General features: G+C 43.4%; 1 protein-coding gene across 1 annotated transcript in view; it reads left to right on the plus strand.

Moving 5' to 3' along the window:
- The window catches only part of Prpf3 (pre-mRNA processing factor 3), a 36,235-nt gene extending 18,268 nt beyond the window's left edge, over positions 1-17,967 (plus strand). The window contains exons 10-16 of the mRNA XM_013014997.1: positions 3,430-3,573; positions 5,702-5,801; positions 5,974-6,087; positions 7,575-7,693; positions 7,908-7,991; positions 11,315-11,376; positions 17,607-17,967. Coding sequence (XP_012870451.1) covers positions 3,430-3,573; positions 5,702-5,801; positions 5,974-6,087; positions 7,575-7,693; positions 7,908-7,991; positions 11,315-11,376; positions 17,607-17,753 — 770 coding nt within the window. The 3' untranslated portion in view covers positions 17,754-17,967. The remainder of the gene's footprint in view (positions 1-3,429; positions 3,574-5,701; positions 5,802-5,973; positions 6,088-7,574; positions 7,694-7,907; positions 7,992-11,314; positions 11,377-17,606) is intronic.
- The last annotated feature ends 5,553 nt before the right edge of the window (positions 17,968-23,520 follow it).

Consider the following 23,520-nt stretch of genomic DNA (forward strand, 5'->3'; position numbering starts at 1 on the left):
AAAAAAAAAGAGTCTCATGGACTTTCCTGCCCAGGTTGGCGTTGAACTGTGATCCTTAGATCTCAGCCTCCTGAGTAGCTAGGATTACAGGCGTGAGCCATCAGTGCCTGTCTTGTGGCTTTTTTAAATTAGCTGTTTGTCTTGAGACATGATGCATTGAGAATTGAGAATACTTAAAGCATTGAGAATTTTCCCTACATATATAGATAATAACTGATAACACTGTCTTTAAGTGTTGTATGGATCATAGCCGGTTGCTAGTGAGTCATACCTAGATACCCAGGAGGCTGAGATCCAGAAGATTAAGCTTCAAAGCCAACCTAGGCAGAAAAGTTTGTGAAGCTGTCTATAGAAATAACCGGAAAACAAAAACTGGACTTTGCTTGTGCTGGCTTCAAACCATGATTCTCAGATCTCAGCCTCTTGAATAGCTAGGATTAAAGACACAAGCTACCAGTGCCCAGCAATACTTGAGGTGTTTTTTTTGGGGGGGGGGGTTTCTTTTGGTTGTGGGGCTTGAACTCTTGGCCTGGGCACTGTCCTTCAGCTCTTCAGATCAAGGCTAGTGCTCTACTACTTGAGCCACAGCACCACTTCTGGCTTTTTCTGATTAAGTGGTGCTGAGGAATCAAACCCAGGGCTTCATCCATGCAAGGCAAGCATCCTACCACTGAGCCACCTTCCCAGCCCATACTTAAGGTGTTTTCGTTGTTGTTGTTGGGTTTTTTGTTTGTTTGTTTGTTTTTCTTTTTGTCAGTCGTGGGGCTTAACTCTGGGCCTGAGCACTGTCCCTCAGCTCTTCAGCTCAAGGCTAGCACTCTACCACTTGAACTCCAGCGCCATTTCCGGTTTTCTGGTGGTTTATTGGAGATAAGAGTTTCACAGCCTTTCTTGCTCGGGCTGGCTTTGAACCGTGATCCTCAGATCTCAGCCTCCTGAGTAGCTAGGATTACAGGCATGAACCACCAGCGCCAGGCTTGTTGTTGTTTTTAGGGGGTGCCAGTCCCAGGGTTTGCACTCAGGACTTGGGCAATATCCTTGTGCTTTTTTTCTCCCCCTCAAGGTTAGCATTTTATCACTTGTCACAGCTACACTTCTACCTTTTTTGGTGATAAATTGGAGAGATAAATTGGAGAGAAGAGTCTCACAGAAGCCCATGCAAATAGCTCATGTCTATAATCCTAGCTACTCAGGAAGCTGAGATCTGAGGATCATGGTTCAAAGCCAGTCTAGGCAAGAAAATTTATAAGACTCTTATTGCCAGTTAACCACCAGAAAACCATAAGTGGTATTGTGGCTCAAAGTGGTAGACTGTTAGCCTTGAGCAAAAAAGCTCTAGGACAGCCCCCAAGCCCTGAGTTCAAGTGAGACCTACCCAAAAAAAAAAAAAATCTCACAGACTTTCTTACCCAAGTTGACTCTGAACTGCCATCATCAGATCTAAGGTGACCTGAGTAACTAGGATTACAAGTGTGAGTCACTGGTGCCTAGCAACTTGAGCATTTTTAACCTAAAAACTTGAAATACATGCCAGGCACTGACATCATTGGTATGAATCATTAGAAGAATGTGGGGTTTGTCTGTTTTTAACTAGTGATTGAACCTTCTTGAGAGTCTGGAGGATTTTTTTCATTTCCTGTGACTAAATGTAGGCTAACAAAATGGCTCAAATGGTAAAGGGTTTTCTAACAAGTGCAAGGCCCTGAATTCAAACTCCAGTACCACCTAAGAAAAAAAAAATCAAGGGGCTGGGAAGATGGCTCAGTGGTAGAGCGCTTGCCTTGCATGCATGAAGCCCTGGGTTCCATTCCTCAGCACCACATAAAAAAGAAAAAAGCTGGAAGTGGCACTATGGCTCAAGTGGTAGAGCACGGGCTGGGAAAGTAGCTCAGTGGTAGAGTGCTTGCCTTGCATGCATGAGGCCCTGGGTTCGATTCCTCAGCACCACATAAACAAAAAGAAAAGCCGGAAGTGGTGCTGTGGCTCAAGTGGTAGAGTGCTAGCCTTGAGCTGAAGACTCAAGACTAAACCAGGTGCAAGTGACTGACACCTAAAATCCTAGCTACTCTAGAGGCTGAGATCTGGGAATCTTGCTCAAAGCCAAAGAAGCAGGAAAGTCATTGAGATTTTTGTTTTCTTGGTCATGGGGCCTGAACCCTGGGCCTGGGCACTGTCCCTCAGCTCTTTAGATGAAGGCTAGTTTTCTACCACTTGAGCCACAGCACCACTTCCAGCTTTTTGCTTTTTTCTGCTTATGTGGTGCTAAGGAATCAAACCCAGGGCCTCCTGCATGCAAGGCAAGCACTCTACCACTGAGCTACCTTCCTAGCCCCTATCAGTGAGAATCTTATCTCCAATTAACCACCAAAAAAGCCAGAAGAGGAGTGTGACTCTAGTGGTGGTGTGCTAGCCTTGAGCAAAAAAGCTCCAGGACAATACCTGGGCCCTGAGTTGAATCCCAGGACTGGCAAATGTTTTTTTAAAAATCAATTTTATCTTTTTATTTTTTTGGTTGTGGGACTTGAACTCTGGTCCTGGGCTCTGTCCTTCAGCTTTTCAACTCAGGGCAAGACTCTACCACTTGATTCACAGTGTCACTTAGGGTTTTCTGAGTGGTTTATTGGAGATAAGAGTCTCACAAACTTTCCTGCCTGGGCTGGCTTTGAACCTTGATCCTCAGATCTCAGTCTCCTGAGGATTACAGGCATTAGCCTCCAATGCCTGGCTAATATTTTTTGTTTGTTTATTTTTTTTTGCCAGTGTTGGGGCTTGTACTCTGGGCCTAGGCACTGTTCCTGAACTTCTTTTCTAAAGTCTAGTGCTCTACCACTTGAACCACAGTACCACTTCCAGCTTTTTCTCCTTGAACCTCGGCACTACTTCCAGCTTTTTCTGAGTAGTTTATTGGAGATAACAGTCTCACAGACTTTTCCTGTCCTAGGTGGCTTCAAACTGATCCTCAGAACTCAGCCTCCAGAGTGACTAGGATTATAGGCATGAGCCACAGCTTTAAAACAACAGTTAAAAGGGCTGAGAAGGTGGCTCAGTGGTAGAGCACTTGCCTTGCATGCATGAGGCCCTGGGTTCAATTCCTCAGTACCACATTACCAGAAAAAGCCAGATGTGGGGCCGGGAAGGTGGCTCAGTGGTAGAGCACTTGCCTTGCATGCATGAGTCCCTGGGTTCGATTCCTCAGCACCACATAAACAAAAAGAAAAAAGCCGGAAGTGGCGCTGTGGCTCAAGTGGTAGAGTCCTAGCCTTGAGCTGAAGAGCTGAGGGACAACACCTGGGCCCAGAGTACAGGCCTCAGGATCAACAAAAAAATAAAAATAAGTAACTAAAACAATAGTTATTTTTTTAATGCTGCTGATATCCACCTAAGCCCCTCTAATATTCTACTGGTTTGGTACACTCATTTCTCTGACAGTTGACAATGATACACCAGTTACTCTGGGAGTATATCTTACCAAGAAGGAACAGAAGAAACTTCGGAGACAAACAAGGAGGGAAGCACAGAAGGAACTCCAGGAGAAAGTAAGGCTAGGCCTGATGCCTCCTCCAGAGCCCAAAGGTACACTTTTTAGTTGGCACTGCTATTATAAGTTTATCTGTCAAGTTTATCTTTTTTAGTTTTAGAAGGATTTTAACAGCCATCTGAGTGTTTTCTGTTTCTCAGTTATTTGCATGATTTATTGTAGATGTCACTTAAGGCTTATTTTTCAGAATTATTAGTTGTACAGTCTGGGAATGTGGCTTAGTGATAGAGTGCTTGCCTAGCATTCATGAAGCCCTGGGTTCAATTCCTCAGTACCATAAACAGAAAAAGCCAGAAGTGGTGCTGTGGCTCAAGTGGTAGAGTGCTAGCCTTGAGCAAAAGAAGCTCAGGGACAGTGCCTGAGAGTTCAAGCCCTAGGACTCGGGGGAAAAAAAGAATTATCAGTTGTATAGTGCACTGATTTTCCTGGAGTGGTGCTAGTCTTGAAATTCATGAAAATAGAAATTGCAATATTTGCGGAGTTGTTATTCTTAACATTTCAAATTTTAAAATGAAAAATAGAGAGTTGACATGGAAGCTCACACAAGAGGATATCAAGTTCAAGACCATCTGGGTTTTAGAGCAAGAAGGCCTGGGAAGGTGGATCAGTGGTAGAGTGCTTGCCTTGCATGCAATGAGGCCCTGGATTCGATTCCTCAGCACCATTTAGCAGAAAAAGCCAGAAGTGGTGCTGTGGCTCAAGTGGTAGGGTGCTAGCCTTGAGCTGAAGAGTTGAGGGACAATGTCCAGGCCCCGAGTTCAGGCCTCACGACCAGCAAAACACACACACACAGACATACACACACACACAGACACACACACAGACACACACGGGCTGGGAATATGGCTTTGTGCTAGAGTGCACACAGACACAGACACACACGGGCTGGGAATATGGCTTTGTGCTAGAGTGCTTGCCTAGCATGTATGAGCCCTGGGTTTGATTCCTCAGTAGCATATAAACAGGAAAAGCTGGAAGTGGCGCTGTGGCTCTCAGGTGGTAAGAGTGCTAACCTGGAGCAAAAGAAACTCAGGCAGTGCCCAGCCCTAGGACTGTAACACAGAAAGAGCTAGGCACTGATGGCTCATACCTGTAATCCAGCTACTAAAGAGGCTTAGGTCTGAGAATCATGATTTGAAGCCAGCCTGGGCAAGAAAGTCAATGAAACTCTGATCTTGAGTTAACTTCCAAAAAGCCAAAAGTATGGCTGTGACTCAAGTGGTAGAGCACTAGCATTGAGCAGAAAAGTTCAGGGATAGCTCCCAAGCCTTGAGTTCAAGCTCCAGGACCAGTAATAATTAAAAAAAAAATAACAAAACACCAAGAAACTTAAACTCAGGGCAATGAAACAACATACAGAGCTGCTATGATGAAACACCTATAATCCTAGTACTTGGTATACTAAGGCAGGAACATTGAAAATATGAGACCTAAGTTGGCTATATCAGAAGACCTTGTCTCACTAAAAGAAAAAAATAATACATTAAAAGCTTACCCTGGGGGGATGGGAAGATGGCTCAGTGGTAGAGCACTTGCCTTGCATGCATGAGGCCCTGGGTTCAATTCCTCAGCACCACATAAGCAGAAAAAGCCGGAAGTGGGGCTGACGCTCAAGTGGTAGAGTGTTAGCCTTCAGCTGAAGAGCTGAGGGACAGCGCCCAGGCCCAGCTTTCAGGCCCCACAACTGACCAAAAAAAGAAAGAAAGAAATGTACTTACGGGGCTGGGAAGGTGGCTCAGTGATAGAGTGCTTGCCTTGCATGCATGAGGCCCTGGGTTCAATTCCTCAGCACCACATAAGCAGAAAAAGCCAGAAGTGGCACTGTGGCTCAAGTAGTAGAACGCTAGCCTTGATCTGAAGAGCTGAGGGACAGCGCTCAGACCCAAAGTTCAGGCCCCACAACCGACCAAAAAAAAAATATATATATACTCACTACCTTATGTATGTAACTGTAGCCCCTCTGTACATCATCTTGACAATAAAATTAAATTTTTAAAAAATGAGTCCATTGGAGTGGTATTTGCAAGGTAGGAGTTATTAGAGGAAGTAAGTTTTCAGCAGAGCTTTGAAATAGGTAAACAATAGCAAATGGTGGACAAAAACAGGTCTTCCCAGGCAAAGGAATAACTTAGAAGATTGATCTCTGTCCTCTCTCCACTGCAGTGAGAATTTCTAATTTGATGCGAGTATTAGGAACAGAAGCTGTTCAAGACCCTACGAAGGTAGAAGCCCATGTTAGAGCTCAGATGGCAAAAAGACAGAAGTAAGTGCCATGGGGTTGGGTGGAAACCCCGGGCAAGTGCATTTTCCAAAGTGTTTTGGGGGGTGCATATTTGGAGGGGGGGGAGAGTCCTCTGTTGCTCTCTCTTTCCCTTAGCCCTGCCTCTGATCTTCAATGCCTTTCTCACTTGTGGATGTCCTTCCTGTCACGACAGAGCGCATGAAGAGGCCAACGCTGCCCGGAAACTTACAGCAGAACAGAGAAAGGTCAAGAAAATTAAAAAGCTTAAAGAAGACATTTCACAGGGGGTACATATATCTGTATATAGGTAGGTGTCCACAGTAGGCCAACTTTCCCCTTAGAAAAACAAATACTTTCCAAGTGCTTGAGACAGATTCATTATAGCCTAAAAGCATAACCAACAGTAGTCCCTGTTATCAAGAAATAACATTCCTTAATCAGTGGGGAGTAAGTCTATATAATAGTGGTGAGAGTTGGGTTTTTTTGTTCATTTGTTTTTTTTTGTTTTTTTTTTTTGCCAGTCCTAGGGCTTGAACTCAGAGCCTGGGCACTGTCCCTAAGCTTCTTTTGCTCAAGGCTAGCACTCTACCACTTGAACCACAGTTCCACTTCTGGCTTGTTCTATTTATGTGATACTAGGTAATCAAACCCAAGGCTTCATGCATGCTAGACAAACACTCTACCACTAAGCCACATTCCTAGCCCCTGTGGTGAGAGTTAAAGACTTCATTTTTATGACTATCCAGTTCTCTCTCAAGTCATCTTTGCTAACCAGTAAATAGTGTTTGTTCAGAAAAATAAACTAATGAATGTACTCACTCAAGTCACATTGTTAACAATTATCCTTTGTGAAGGAATTTATACAGAAAGCATTAAAAATGTTTTCACCAGTAATCATAGCCTTATCTGATGAATTGCAGTGTTCCTTTTATCTTCACTCCAAAATGCATTTTTTTTTTTTTTCGGTCAGTCGTGGGGCTTGAACTCTGGGCCTTGGCGCTGTCCCTCAGCTCTTCAGCTCAAGGCGAGCGCTCTACCACTTGAGTTACAGCGCCACTTCCGGTTTTCTGGTGGTTTATTGGAGATAGGAGTCTCACATTCTCTCCTGCCCGGGCTGGCTTTGAACCGTGATCCTCAGATCTCAGCCTCCTGAGTAGCTAGGATTACAGGCATGAGCCACCAGCACCCGGCCAAAATGCAGTTTTACATTGAAAATAGTTTTCTACTTTTGTACTTATTGAATATTTTTGTTTTATTCTTTTAGTTGAATTGATGTGTATCTTTTATGTTTTAAATGTGCTTATTTCTAATACTAGTGGCACATTAGTCCAAAACTAATGAGTACTTATTAAGTCTTAAGTTTGTAACATGAGAGAAATCCACTTACTGAAAAAGTATCCTTCCTTTTCTCTGATCTCTTAGGACCACTCTGTAATTAATTACTGTTGATAGTTTTTCAGGTCTCCATCTAGAAAACTTTTATGCATACATGACATCTACATTACAGGTACCTAGAGGCCACAGGATTTATATTATACTGTCAGGAACAGTCTGAGGAACAATGAGTTTATAAATATTTTTGGATGATATAAATGCCTCTCCTTTATTCCTGCTATTTGTTGTATAGTATATAGTTATACACTTTAAAGACAATAAGAAAGTGAAAATATTTGCTCGCGAAGCCTTTGCTTTTAGAGAAAGAATCATTTTGGATTCATCTTGTTAATTTGCTATTCCATTTAGGCAGCTACTGATGCTAAAACTGAAGACATAACTAAACTTTCCCTCCTCCAGAGTTCGAAATTTGAGCAACCCAGCCAAGAAGTTCAAGATTGAGGCCAATGCTGGGCAACTGTACCTGACAGGGGTGGTGGTACTGCACAAGGATGTCAACGTGGTAGTAGTGGAAGGGGGTGAGTCTGAAAAAAATTGAGAGAGTATTTTAAAGCCATACTTGGATGTAATATACTGGGCCTCTTATTTCTGTGTTTATTGGAGTGAAAGGCTACATGATAGCTCCTAGAATGGCTCCAACTACCACATTAACGTCTGAGCATTAGATGAGCTCAGAGGTTCCTTCCACCTGATCATCTTAACAGCTCTGGCAAAATTCTTCTCTGTTTCCAGGCCCCAAGGCTCAGAAGAAATTTAAACGCCTCATGCTGCATCGGATAAAGTGGGATGAACAGACATCTAACACGAAGGGAGATGGTGAATGGGGGTTAGAGGGGATTAGGTGGCAGAGCTGTGGGAGGTAGAGGTGGAACATCTGCCTGCTCATTGTCTTCACTTCCTGTAACATTCTTGTTAATACTAAATAATGTTCAGTAACTTTTGAATGACACATTCAGATATAAACCTGCTAGACATTCATACACAATTTTGTGTTTCATGTGCGTATTTATTGAGCATATGCGTAAGTTCAAAAATTATTCTTCTGGCCCTTGAAGGCTTTTCTGACAGCTAGTTTCTCTGTCTTGGCTGTGGATGCTGGTTATAGGTGTTACTTTGCACAAATTTAGTAAGCTATGCATTTAAAAAGTTCTTTAAAGTATTAAGATATAAAAACATATTTTAGACAAAAACCTTTATTTGATTAGGAAAAGATACTGTGACAAAAGTACTTGCCTATTACACACAAAGTCCTGGTTCTAATCCCTAGTGCTGCAAAAAAGAAAATAAAGAAAGAATACTTCTTTTCATTATATTTCCGACCTTTATCTTTTTGTTATTGTTTTTGTTTACTTGCTTGCAGTGCTAGGAATTAATCCCAGGATTTCCTCCTTACTAGGCAAATGCTCTACCACTTAGTTATGTAGCCCCAGCCCTCCATAGTTCCACTATCAGTTTTTGAGTGGTTAATCGGAGATAGTTTCTCACAGGACTTTTCTGCCTGGGTTGGCTTTGAATTATGATCCTCAGATCCTTAGCTCTCAGCCTCCTGGTTTGGTAGAATTAAAGGCATAACCACCATTGCCGAGCATCCTCCATGTTTTTATCTTTTTGTTTTGTTCTCTGGCTTGGGGTTTGAGCTTAGGATCTTAGATGTGCTCTCAGGTAATGCTGTGGCACTTGAATAATGCCTTCAGCCCTGTTTCTTTCTCCTTTCTTTGTGCTGGTCATGGTGCTTGAACTCATGGTGCACTGTCCCTTAGATTTTTTACTCAAGGCCAGTGATCTACCTACCACTTAAGCCATAGTTCAACTTCTAGCTTTTTCCTGGTTAATTGGAGATAAGAGTCTCCTGGAATTTCCTGCCTAGGTTGGTTTTGAGCTGTAATTCTCAGATCCCAGCCTACTGAGTAGCTAGGATTATAGATGTGAGCCATTAGTGCCCAGTATCCTTAATCTTATTTGTATGTGTGTGTGTACACATATGTGTACTTATTTGTGCCTGTGTTTGCTATTCTGTAGATCATCATATTTCCATCAATATTCATTCTTCCCATCTTTTGTTGTTGTTGTTTTCTGTTTTGTTTTGTTTCTTGGGGTTTTTTTAGTGGTGGGGCTTGAACTCTAGGCCTGGATGCTGTCCCTCAGCTCTTCAGCTCAAGGCCAGCACTCTACCACTTGGGTCACAGCACCACTTAGGGTTTTCTGGTGGTTTATTGGAGATAGAGTCTCATGGCTTTCCTGCCCGGGCTGGCTTTGAACTGTGAGCCTCAGATCTCAGCCTCCTGAGTAGCTAAGATTATAGGTGTGAGCCACCAGCACCCGACTCCATCTGTTTTTTTGTTGTTGTTGTTGTTGATGTTGTTTGGTTGGTTTGTATTTTCTCAGTTCTGGGGAATTGAAAACAGGGTTTTGTACTTGGTAGGCAAGTGCTCTCCCACATGAGCCTCATCTTTGGTCTTTTTGCTTTTAGGTTTTCAGTTAGGGTCTCATTTCTTGTCTTTTCTTGGACTTAGATTTTCCTATCTCCCAGTAACTGGGCTTGCCATTACCAACTGGTCTGCATTTTCTCTATCTTTGACGGCATGAATTAGCTTTTTGTTGTTGGTGGTGGTGGTAGTCATAGGGCTTGAACTCTGGGCCTGGGTGCTGTCCCTCAGCTCTTCAGCTCAAGGCTAGCTCTCTAGGGCTTGGGTCACAGCACCACTTATTGAAGATAAGAGGCCTTTCCTGCCTGGGCTGGCTTTGAACTGTGATCTTCAGATCTCAGCCTTTTGAGTAGCTAGGATTACAGGCATGAGCCACTGGCACCTGGCTATAAATTAGCATTTAATATCCTCAGAGAAACTTATTGGAGATTTTTTTTTTTTCAAGATGACTTCTTGCTGTTTTTCCCAGGCTGGGCGTCAGCTCATTGATTCCAACAATCCTCTCACATTAGTTTGCCCTGGAGCTACGATTACAAGCACGTAGCACTATACTCCACTCAGCCTTACATTTTTTTTTTTTTTTTCCTTTTGGTCGGTCATGGGGCTTGAACTCTGGGCCTGGGCGTTGTCCCTCAGCTCTTTAGCTCAAGAAGAACACTCTACCACTTGAGCAACAGCACCACTTTGGTTTTCTGAGTGGTTTATTGGAGATAAGAGTCTCAAGGACTTTTCTGCCTAGGCTGATTTTGAACCATAATCCTCAGATCTCAGCCTTCTGAGTAGCTAGGATTACAGGCGTGAGCCACCAGCACTGGCTTCAGCCTTACACTTCTTTCTCTTTTTTTAATGTTTTTTATTGTGAAAATACTGTACAGAGGGGTTACAATTACATGAGCAAGGTAATAAGTACATTTCTTATCAAGCATTGTAGCTTCCTCTGTTTTTCTCCACCATCCCTTCCCTTCCACCTCCTCAACTATGTTTCCCCTTCCCCCAACTCCCAGCCTTACATTTCTTTTTTTTTTTCTTTTTTTTTGGTCCAGTTGTGGGGCCTGAACTCTGGGCCTGGGCGCTGTCCCTCAGCTCTTCAGCTCAAAGCTAGCGCTCTACCACTTGAGCCACAGCGCCACTTCTGGCTTTTTTCTTTTTGCTTATGTGGTGCTGAGGAATTGAACCCAGGGCCTCATGCATGCAAGGCAAGCGCTCTACCACTGAGCCACCTTCCCAGCCCCCAGCCTTACATTTCTTGACTTTACCTAACTGTGCCCCTCTTGTACTTACTGTCCTTGAAGTACTTAAGGTATACTTTTTTACTGTAACTGACACATAATTTTTTTGTTTGGCAAATGTTAAAGACATTTATACTTGGTTTATTCACCCTCCACCATTATCCTTGAGATTATTTTTATCATGTTAGCATCTGTAGCCTGGCTCACCAAATATCTCTCACAAATTTTTTATTATTGACTGCTTGTCTTTAGTTCCTTATTCTAAGTATATAGCCCAACTATACTGAACATAGTAGATAGACATAGTAGATACTCAGTAAATGTTGAATTAAAATCCTTGTCTATTTGGAGCTTCCAGTCTGATATAGAAAATAAAGATTAGCAGAAAAGAATATTTGTAATTCTAACACATGGGAAAAGGTGGCAATATGTGTAAGTATTTGAGTGGACTTGAATACTGATTTAGCTATATTGTCTTTTCCAGATGATGAAGAGTCTGATGAGGAAGCTGTGAAGAAAATTAACAAATGTGTATTAGTTTGGGAGGTAAGTGACAATCTTTAACTATTCACCACCTATAATCTTAACTACTTAAGAGGCTGAGATTGAGGATCTCAGTTTGAAGCCAACCCTAGACAACCAGATTTGAGAGCTTTTATTTAACTAGCAAAAAGCCAGAAGTGGATGTGTGGCTCAAGTGGTAGAGTGCCAGCCCTGAATGAGAAAGCTAAATGAAAGTGAGAGGCCCAGTATTGGCACAGACAGACTGACAGAAAGACAGAAAAATAGAATATTGTGAAAGGGTAAGGCTAGGGATATAGCTCAGTGGTAGAGTACATGCCTACCTGGGTTTGATCCTTAGTACCTGAAAGAAAAACAAGTAGGAAAGCCAGGTGCTAGTGGCTCACGCCTGTGATCCTAGCTACTTAAGAGGCTGAGATCTGAAGATCATGGTACAAAGCTAGCCTGGGCAAGAAAGTCTGTGAGACACTTAACTCCAATAAACTACTGAGAAAAATCAGAAGTGGAGCTATGGCTCAAGTGGTAGAGCCCTACCCTTGAGCACAGAGAGGCTCAGGGACAGCACCAGGCCTTAAGTTCAAGCCCCAGGACCAGCAAAAAACAAAACAAAACAAAAAAAAGTGAGAGGCTAGGAGACAGTCCTGCTTTTATTAGTTACAATCTGAGTAAAACACTTAGGTCTGTTGTCATATCTGTAAGATATGGATATTATTTTCTTCCCTGTTGTCAGGTTTTTTATTTTTTGAGAAATAATGATAGTGCTTTATTAAATTGACTAAATTGATCTTCAGTAGATCTTTTTTGCACTTGTCCATTTCTTTCATCCTTGAGATCTTAGCATATCAATATTGTTTTTATTCATTTAGGTAGAATACATAAGTATCTTCTGGAGTTTTTGTTTTGTTTTTTTGTGCTGGTCCTAGGGCTTGAACTCCTGAGGTTTTTTTTGTTTGTTTCGTTTTGTTTTTGTCAGTTGTGGGGCTTGAATGAGGAGTCTGGGCTATCCCTGGGCTCTTTTGCCCAAGACTAGGGCTCTACCATTATTTATTTATTTATTTTTGGGTCCGGTTGTGGGGCCTGAACTCTGGGCCTAGGCGCTGTCCCTCAGCTCTTCAGCTCAAGGCAAGCACTCTACCACTTGAGCCACAGCGCCACTTCTGGCTTTTTCCTTTTTGTTTATGTGGTATTGAGGACTCGAACCCAGGGCCTCATGCATGCAAGGCAAGCACTCTACCACTGAGCCATCTTCCCAGCCCCTGGCTCTACCATTTTGAGCGATAGCTTCACTTAGAGCTTTTGGTGATTAATTGGAGAGATAAGAGTTTCATGAACTTTCCTGTTGGGACTGGCTTTATACTGCAATCCTCAGATCTCAGTAACTAGGTTAACAGGTATGAGCCACCAGCACTTGACTTCTCTGAACTTTTTTGCTCAAGGCTTGTACTCTACCACTTGAGCCACAGTTCCACTTCTCTAGTGGTGATTAATTGGAGATAAGAGTCTCACAGACTTTCCTGTCTGGGTTGACTCCAGACCAAGATCCTTGGGTCTCAGCCTCCTGAGTAGTTAGAATTAACAGTTGTGAGTCCCCAGCACATAGCTTTTTCTGTATTTATTATTGTTATTATAAAGGTGATGTTCAGCTGGGCACCGGTGGCTCACACCTGTAATCCTAGCTACTCAGGAGGCTGAGATCTGAGCATCTCAGTTCAAAGCCAGCCCGGGCAGGAAAGTCCCTGACACTCTTATCTCCAATAAACCACTAGAAAACTGGAAGTGGCGCTGTGGCTCAAGCGGTAGAGCACTTGTTTTGAGCTGAAGAGCACAGGGACAGCGCCCAAGCCCAGAGTGCAGGCCCCATGACCCACAAAAAAAAAAACTCAAAAACCAGAAGTGGCGCTGTGGCTCAAATGGTAGAGCACCAGCCTTGAGCTGAAGAGCTCACAGACAATGCCTAGGCACAGAGTTCAAGCCTCATAGCCGACAAAAAAAAAAAGGTGATGTACAGATTGGATACAGTTACATAAGGTAATCAGTACCTTTTTTAAAAATTCACTTTTAAAGGAGGCTTTTTTTTTTCTATCTTTTCTTTTTTTTTTTTTTTGGCAGTCATGGAGCTTGAACTCAGGGCCTGGCCACTCTCCCTGAGCTCTACCACTTTGAGCCACCTCCACTTCCAGTTTTCTGGTGGTTAATTAGAGATAAGAGTCTCACTGATTTTATTTCCTGGGCTGGCTTTGAATGGCGATCCTTAGATCTCAGCCTCCTGAGCCACCAATACCTGGCTTGAAAGGTGGGATTTGTACATTTCTTTTTGGACAGTGTTACCCCTTCACTGGATCTCTCCCAGTTTTTCTGTCCCATATCCACCCTCTTCTGTTTTGTAAATGTGTTTGTTACTATTGCTATTAACTCATTTATTTTGAATGTTGCTCTATTATTGCAAAATCACTACAGGTTATGAAGATTAAGCTTATAAAACTGCAGGTAAGCCACACCAGTGGTTAATTGGAGATGAGTCTCAGACTTTCCTGCCCAGGCTGCCTTCCAACATCGATTCTCAGATCTCAGCCTCTTAGCTAGGATTAGAGGTGTAGCTACTGGCACCTAGCCAGTTGCAAACTATTTTAACCTCTTACCCTCTTTGTTAATACAACCCTCTCTTACTCCATGACAGTCCGTTTCTCTTTACTTGTTCGCCATTTCATTTTTTTTTCCTTCTTTTTTTTGGCCAGGCCTGGGGTTTGAACTCAGAGTTTGGGCTCTGTCCCTGAGCCTTACTGTACTTAGGGCTAGCTCTCTACCATTTAAGCCACAGCACCACTTCCAGCTTTTTCTGTTTATGTGATACAGAGGAATCGAACCCATGACTTCGTACATGCTAGGCAAGCACTCTACCATTAAGCCATATTCCCAGCCCTTTATTTTTTATAGGTAATTGGAGAGGAGAGTCTTAGAGACTTTACTGCCTGAGCTAGCATCAACTGTGATCCTCAAGTGTCAGCCTCCTGAGTAGCTAGGATTACAGGCGTGAGCCACCAGCGCCCAGCTCTCAGTGTCTTTCACTAAGGTTCTTTATGATGTTTTCATCTATATTTTGTAGTACAGAATTATTTACTGTCTTTTTCCTTTCCCTTCCTTCTCCAAAGTAGTCCCCTAATTAGATCTATGTTTTATATTTATCATATATATGAATGTACATGCTCATGGATATGAATATCTTTTAGGAAGATCTTTTTTTTTAGGAAATTGCTAACAATACTTTATCACATTCATGTCTTATCCCAGATCTTTTGATTTATACATTTAAATTTCACATAATAAATCCTACTTCTCTGTCTCATAAATCCCTACTTACGTATTATTTCTCATTTTCTGTTTTGAAAACCCTCAATTATCTCATAGCCAAATGTTGATGGTTCATGCCTGTAATCCTAGCTACTCAGGGGGCTTAAGGATCACAGTTCAAAGCCAGCCTAGGTAGGAAATATTCTCAAGACTTTTATCTCTAGCTAACCACCAAAAATCAGGAAGGATAGCTATGGCTTAGTAGAATGCCACCCTTGAGTAAAAAACTTTTAGAGATAGCACCCAGGCTCTTGAGTTCAAATCCAGGACCAGCACCCTCCCCCAAAAAATTATCTCAGGAAACAAACCATTTTCTCCTCCTTTATAGAGTCTTCCTATTGAATGTTCATTAAGATAGTACTTCTCTCTTTTTTTTTTTTTTTTTTTTGGTCGGTCATGGGGCTTGAACTCTGGGCCTGGGCGCTGTCCTTCAGCTCTTCAGCTCAAGGTGAGCACTCTAACACTTGAACCACAGTGCCACTACCTGCATAACTAGGATTACAGGCGTAAGCCACTGGTGCCTGGCATTAGAAATATTGAATAGGAAAGCAGAGATGAATTTGGGCAATGCACTGAGGGAATCAACAGGTTTTCTCTCTTTCCTTCCTTCCTTCCTCCCTTCCTTTCTTTCTCTCTTTTCCTTCCTTCCTTCTCTCCCTCCTTCCTTCCTTTCTTTGCTTTCTTTACTTTTTTTTGTTGGTCGTGGGGCTTATCTATGCATAGGTGCTGTCCCTCAGCCCTCAACTCAAAGCTCTACCACTTGAGCCACAGCACCACTTCTGGTTTTCTGGTGGTTAATTGGAGATAAGAATCTCAGGGCCTTTCCTGCCCAGGCTGGCTTTGAACCATGATTCTCAGATCTCAGCCTCCTGAGTAGCTAGGATTGCAGGCATGAGCCACCAGCACCAAGAACTTTTTTTTTGTGGGGCCTGAACTCTGAGCCTGGGCACTGTCCCTCAGCTCTTCAGCTGTAGACTTGCGCTCTACCACTTGAGCCTCAGCCACTTCCCACTTTTTCTGTTTATGTGGTACTGAGGAATCGAACCGAAGGCCTCATGCATGCAAGGCAAGCACTCTACCACTGAGCCACCTTCCCTGCCTTTTTTTGGTTGGTTGTGGGGCTTAAACTCAGGGCCTGGCCATTGTCCCTGAACTTACTTGTTCAAGGCTAGTACTCTACCACTTGGAGCCACACCTGGCTGGTTAAGTGGAGATAAGAATCTCAGATGTTTCTGCCCCGGCTGGCTTTGAACCACATTCCTCAGATCTCAGCCTCCCAAGTAACTAGGCACTTGACTAGACATGAGCCACCAGTACCTGTCAAGGTAGTACTTTTTTTTAAGTCAGGGGCTTGAGCTCTGGGCCTGGGCGCTGTCCTCAGCTCTTCAGCTCAAGGAGAATTCTCTACCACTTGGGCCACAGCACCACTTCTGGTTTTCTGAGTGGTTTATTGGCAATAAGAATCTCATGGATTTTCCTGACTGGGCTGGCTTTAAACCTGGAACCTCAGATCTCAGCCTCCTAAGCAGCTAGGATTATAGACATAAGCTACCAGTGCCTAGTTGGGAAGCACTTTTCAAAGCACCTCACTACAATAATGCTAAGAACTCAATGGTCTTCAAAATGTTAATAAATTTGGGGCTGGGAAAGTTGCTCAGTGGTAGAGTGCTTGCCTTGCATGCCTGAGGCCCTGGGTTTGATTCCTCAGCACCACATGAGCAAAAAGAAAAAAGCTGGAAGTGGCGCTGTGGCCCAAGTGGTAGAGCGCTAGCCTTGAGCTGAAGAGCTGAGGGACAGTGCCCAGGCCCAGAGTTCAGGCCCCACGACCAGACCCAAAAAAATAAAAAATGTTAATAAATTTGTAACTTTTTTTGGCTCCAAACTTGGACTTGAATTCAATATCTAGCATTCTTGCTCATTAAGGGACAGTCAACCAACTGAGCCATACCTCCAACCCCACATGTAACCTATTTTGTATTTGTGCCAGTCCTGGGGCTTGAACTCTGTCCCTGAACTTTTTTACTAAATCTAGTGCTCCACCACTTGAGCCACAGCTCTAATTTCTGGCTTTTTGGTGGTTCATTATAGACAAGAGCCTCACAGACTAAGACTGGCTTCCAGCTGGGATCATCATATCTCAACCTCCTGAGTAGCATGAGACATTGGTGTCCCACTACATGTAACCTTTTTTGGAAGGGGGGAAAAATGTGAAATTCTGTCTGGGTATAGTAGTGCACATCTGTAATCTTAGCACTCTGAGGCACTCTCTACCTGTTCTCAACAGAGACTAGCCTAGTTTACGTAGCAAGATTTGGGTTTTGGGGTTTTTTTTTAAAGGACTGCGGAGCTGGCCGCTGGTGACTCACACCTATATCCTAGCTACTCAGGAGGCTGAGATCTGAAGATCGTGGTTCAAAGCTAGCCCTGGCAGGAAAGTATTTTTTTTTTGGGGGGGGGAGGGAAGGGTCGGTCGTGGGGCTTGAATTCTAGGCCTGGGCACTGTCCCTGAGCTCTTCAGCTCAAGGTTAGTTCCCTTATCACTTGAGCCCAGCACCACTTCTGGATTTTTCTTTTTATACCATACTAAGGAATCGAACACAGGGCTTCATGCATGCTAGGCAAGCACTCTACCACTAAGCCTCATTCTTAGCCCCCTTAAGACTATTATCTCCAGTGAACCACTGAAAGCTGGAAGTGGCACTGTGGCTCAAAGTGATAGAGTGTTAGCCTTGAGCAGAAGAGCTCATGGACCGCGCCCAGGCCCTGAGTTCAAGCCCCATGATTGACAAAAACTAAAATAAAAATAAAAAGCACTGGGGGCATAGCTCATGTGGTAGAGTGCTTGTCTAGGAAAGGGATCCTTAGTTCAGTCCTCAGTATTTTGAAAATACTTTTCTTTTTTCCAGGGTACAGCTAAAGACCGGAGCTTTGGAGAGATGAAATTTAAACAGTGTCCCACAGAGAACATGGCTCGAGAGCATTTCAAAAAGCATGGGGCTGAACACTACTGGGACCTCGCACTTAGTGAATCTGTGTTGGAGTCCACTGATTGAGACCACTGCAAGCCCTGCCTCGCCCCCTTGCCTTTGTCTCTTCAGTCCTACCCCGTACGCTACTTCCCAACCTGCCCCACTTGTGTGTGTGATCGCAGAACTGTGCCAAGCAGACATTGGGGCAAATGGAGAATACTTGGCTCCTTTTGCCCAGTCAGCCTGGTGTTACTCTTCATTCCCCATATGTGCATATGATTAAAGAGTTATTTTTAAATTTGGCATGACATTTTTCACACATTCACAGATATTAGACTTTAAGTTTCCAGATTATCTTTTTCTAAACTCCTAGAGGTTTTTGAAGTCTAATGGAAATGTGTGACATCTTCCTAAAGCAAGATGTTAAATAATCTGTGCAAGATTATAGCCAGTAAGTGGTGGTAATTAGGTTGGTTTGAAGCCTAAACTAAGCCACTAAGTATATACATTATTATTTGTAAAATGAGATGTAAAAAGCTCAGATGAACCAGGCAATGATGGTTCACACCTGTGATCTAGCTACTCAGGAGGCTGAGATCTGAAGATTGTGGCTTGAAGTCAGCGTAGGCAGTCCATGAGATTCTTGTCCAATTAATCAACAAAAAGCCAGAAATGGAACTGTTGTCTCAAGTGGTAGAGTAATAGTCTTGAGTACAAAAGCTCAGGGACAGTGCCTAGGCCTTGAGTTCAAGTCCTGGGACCAGCACAAAAAAAGTTCCGATGTATTCTGTTTTATAAATGGACTGTTCTTAACACTGGAATGCATTGTGAACTTTAGTAGTTTCTTCCATTATCTATTTCACATCTTTTTAATGTCTAGTTATTTCACTATAGAGAGTTTGGGAAAGAGTTTTCTTGGAGTACTGTGATTAAACTCTGAGCCCTGATTGTGTTATGCTGGGCAAATGCTATACTACTGAGCTACATCCCCAGCTGTTTTGTTTTTTTTTCTTTCTGACAGTACTGGGGTTTGAACTCAAGGCTCAGCTCTATTCACTTGTGTGCTCAGCTAGTGCTCTATGTGGCTGTGTGTGTGTGAGAGAGTGAGTAAGAGAGAGAGAGATGGTATTGGGGCCTGGGTGTTATTCCTTAGCTTTTTCCCACAAGACTCACTACCATAAGCTGCAAGCCACACCTCCACTTCCAGCTTTTTGCTGGCTAACTGGAGATGTCTGGAATTTAGCTGCCTGCCTGGCTTCAAACTGAGATCTTCAGATCTCAGCTTGCAGAGTAGTTAGAGCCATTGGCACCAGACTCAAAACTTTGGGGTTTTTTTGTTGTTGCTGGTATCAGGGTTTGAGCTTACCCACTCACTTTTCATGTTCAGCTGTCCTGTATCACTTGAGCTATGCAGCTAACCCTTTCTTTTTTTTTTGGCCAGTCCAAGGCTTGAAGTCAGGGCCTGGGCACTGTCCCTGAGCTTTTGCTCAAGGCTAGCACTCTACCACTTGAGCCACAGTGCCACTTCCAGCTTTTTCTGTATATGTGGTACTAAGGAATTGAACCCAGGACTTTGTACATGCTAGGCAAGCACTCTACCAATAAGCTGCATTCCCAAGCCCCTATCACTGCTTTTTTCAGTTGGTCATGGGCCTAGGCACTTTCCCTCAGCTCTTCAGCTCAAGGCTAGCGCTCTACCACTTGAGCCACAGTGCCACTTCTGGTTTTTTCTGCTTATGTGGTGCTGAGGAATCAAGCCCAGGGCCTCATTGCGTGCAAGGCAAGCACTCTACCACTGAGCCACCTTCCCAGGCCCTATCACTGCTTTTTATTAGTTATTTTGGAGATGGAGTATCTCAGACATTTCTACCCAGGCTGGCTAAAAACAAGATGGGTCTCAGCCTATCTTGAGTAGATAGGATTAAAAGCTTGAACAACAAGCAACAGGCTGCCTTAAAACAACTTTTTTTTTTTTTTTCGGTCGTGGGGCTTGAACTCTGGGCCTGGGCGCTGTCCCTCAGCTCTTCAGCTCAAGGTGAGCACTCTACCACTTGAGCTACAGCACCACTTCCGGTTTTTTTCTGGTGGTTTATTGGAGATAGGAGTCTCACGGTCTCTCCTGCCCGGGCTGGCTTTGAACCTCGATCCTCAGATCTCAGCCTCCTGAGTAGCTAGGATTACAGGCGTGAGCCACCAGTGCCCGGCTTAAAACAACTTTTGAAACTTTCCAAAGCCATGTTCCAGTAGCTCATGCTTATAATCCTAACTCAGGAGATTGAGATCTGAGGATTGTGGTTTGAAGCCAGCCTCAACAATAAAATTTGTGTCTCCAGTTAACCACTAAAAAGTGGGAAGTAGAAGAGTGAAGTGGTAGCCAGTCTTCAGCAGAAAAGGCTAAAGGACAGCACCTAGGGCCTGAGTTCAAGCCCCAGTAGGATCACAGAAAAAATGAAAAATAAGGGCTGGGAATGTGATCACTCAAGTGGTAAAGTGCTAGCTTTGAGTAAAAGAAACTTTCGGTCAGTGCGCAAGACCTAAGTTCAAGTCCCAGGACTGGCAAAACAAAATGAAAAGTAAATTTACAAGGAAATTGTGCATCAGTGGTGTACTTGCAGACTTGGTGTATAGTAATAGTCCAGGCAGAAAAGTCTGAAAGGCTGGTGGGACCCATGCTCATACATGAAATCTTAGCTACTCAGAAGGGTAAGATGTGAGTATTGCGGTAAGCCAGACCAGGCAGGAAAGTCTATGAGACTTTTACATCTAATTAACCACCAGAAAACTGGAAGTCGCTGTGGCTTAAAGTGGTAGAGCGCAGCCTTGAGTGATAAAGCTTAGGGACAGTACCCAGGCCCTGAGTTCAAATGCCACAACCACTACCACCAACAAAAAAAGTCTCAGACTTAAGCTCCAAAACAATACTAAGGCCAGATTGCTGTAGGTGTGACTCAGGTGGTCAAGCTTGGAGAACAAGCGGAGTTCAATCTTGGTAATGGCAAAAAGAAAAAAAAAAACCACATTCACACTCCAGAAATGAAATAGAGATTAAGTCTAGGAAAACATCTTAAGAGGTTTGTGTGAAGACAACTACAAAACTGATGAGAAATTAAATGTCAAAACATTACACGTAGCCGGGCGCTGGTGGCTCACGCCTGTAATCCTAGCTACTCAGGAGGCTGAGATCTGAGGATCGTGGTTCAAAGCCAGCCCGGGCAGGAGAGACCGTGAGACTCCTATCTCCAATAAACCACCAGAAAAAAACCGGAAGTGGTGCTGTAGCTCAAGTGGTAGAGTGCTCACCTTGAGCTGAAGAGCTGAGGGACAGCGCCCAGGCCCAGAGTTCAAGCCCCACGACCGACAAAAAAAAAAAAAAGTTGTTTTAAGGCAGCCTGTTGCTTGTTGTTCAAGCTTTTAATCCTATCTACTCAAGATAGGCTGAGACCCATCTTGTTTTTAGCCAGCCTGGGTAGAAATGTCTGAGATACTCCATCTCCAAAATAACTAATAAAAAGCAGTGATAGGGCCTGGGAAGGTGGCTCAGTGGTAGAGTGCTTGCCTTGCACGCAATGAGGCCCTGGGCTTGATTCCTCAGCACCACATAAGCAGAAAAAACCTGGCGCTGTGGCTCAAGTGGTAGAGCGCTAGCCTTGAGCTGAAGAGCTGAGGGACAGTGCCCAGGCCCAGAGTTCAGGCCCCACTACCGGACCAAAAAACAAACAAAAAAAAAGAAATTGATGGGTTGAAGCCGGGTACTGGTGGCTCACCCCTGTAATCCTAGCTATTCAGGAGGCTGAGATCTGAGGATAGCGATTCAAGGAAAGTCCAGGCAAGGAAAGTCCGTGAGACTCTTATCTCCAATAAACCACTAGAAAACCAGAAGTGGCACTATGACTCAAGCAGTAGAGCGCTTGCCTTGAGCTGAAGAGCGCAGGGACAGCATCCAAGCCCAGAGCTCAAGACCGACAAAATAAAATTTTTTTAAAAAGGGCTGGGAAGGTGGCTCAGTGATAGAGTGTTTGCCTTGAATCCATGAGGCCCTGGAGTTTCTGCACAGCTAAGGACACAGTTACTAAACTAGAAAGACAGCCAACCACTTGGGAAAAAATCCTTACTAGCAATACATCAGACAAAGGCCTAATAGTTAATATAAACAAGGAACTCAAGAAACTAACCCCTCCTAAATAATAGTCCAATTACCAAATGGGCAAGGGAGCTAAGAAGAGATTTCTCAGAAGAAGAGGTAAGAACGGCAAAGAAACACATGAGGAAATGCTCACCATGCCTGGCCATAAAAGAAATACAAATCAAAATAACCCTGAGGTACCATCTTACCCCACTTTCATTGACTAATATTTTGCATTTTTTTGTCGGTCATGGGGCTTGAAATATTTTGCATTTTAACAACAAATGCTGATGGATGTGGAGAAAAAGAAACCCTACTGTACTGCTGGTGGGAATGTAAACTAGTACAACCACTCTGGAAAGTAATCTGGAGGTTCCTTAAAAAACTAAACATAGACCCCTATACCCCAGTCATACTACTCCTTGGCATCTACCTCAAGCATCATGATAAAGACACCTGCACATCCATACTCATTGCCACAGTATTCACAATAGCCAAGATATGGAAGCAACCGAGGTACCCACAATAGATGAGTGGATCCAAAAACTGTGGTACCCATATACAATGTAAATTTATACAGCCATCAGAAAGAATAAAATAACGTCATTTGCAGAGGAACTCAGCCGAATAATTCATGTTAAATAAGGTAAGCCAAACTCAGAGAGACAAACGGCACATGTTCTCCCTGAAATGCAGAAGTTAAATCTAAAATGCACTGGGATGTGACAAAGTACACAGAATTCTAGGTACTCACATACAGTGAGACCAAAAGAGATAGGAGAGGATCACAAAGGTGCAATACCCAAGCTCCTCCTCATATGTATATAAAATAATATACATACTGAAACAAACTTCAAAGATATGGAAACAAATGACTTTTTTCTTTCCTATGTCTCTGTATTCTTTACTTATTTATGGTGTACTTGTGCACATCTTGGAGCGGGGGTTGGGGGGAAGGACACACGAAAAAGGGTGAAAAGTGCAGTAGAGGAATGCACTGGACATTGATGAAAATAGACTATGCAACTCGTGGGTGGAGATGGGAGAGAGAGGATGGGAGACAATAAGGGAACTGATGACACTATGTAAAAGGAAATGTACTTATTACCTGACATGTAAAGGTAACCCTGTATGTTACCTCTAAAAGAACAATTAAAAAAAAAAAGCTGGGTGCTGGTGGTTCACACCTGTAATCCTAACTACTATGGAGGATGAGATCTGAGGATCAGAATTGGAAGCTAGTACCAGCAGAAAAGTCCACGAGACTCTTACCTCCAATAACTACTCAGAAAAAGATGAAAGTGGCACTGTGGCTCAAGTAGAGCACTAGCCTTGAGCAAAAGAAGCTCAGGGACAGTGCCCAAGCCCAAAAAAACCTGCAGTAAAAGACTGAAAGAATGTATTATAAGTTGATGCAGCAGGAGAAGCCTGGAATAACTGAACATGGACCTAAAAAATATCTAGATCCAGCTATATACCCTTAAAAATCCATTCAAGGAACTGGGCGTCACTGGCTCACACCTGTAATCCTAGCTATTCATGAGGCTTAGATCTGAGGACCACAATTCAAAACCAGGCAGGGCAGGAAAGTCCATGAGTTCTTATTTCCAATAAACCACTCAACTGTAGGTGACATTGTGGCCCAAGTGGTAGAGTGCCAGCTTTGAGCTGAGGGACAGCACCCAGGCCCAGAGTTCAAGCCCCACAACTGACAAAAAAAAAAAAAAA

The sequence above is a fragment of the Dipodomys ordii genome, unplaced genomic scaffold (genome assembly GCF_000151885.1).
Source record: "Dipodomys ordii isolate 6190 unplaced genomic scaffold, Dord_2.0 Scaffold26, whole genome shotgun sequence".
NCBI classification, from domain to species: Eukaryota; Metazoa; Chordata; class Mammalia; order Rodentia; family Heteromyidae; genus Dipodomys; species Dipodomys ordii.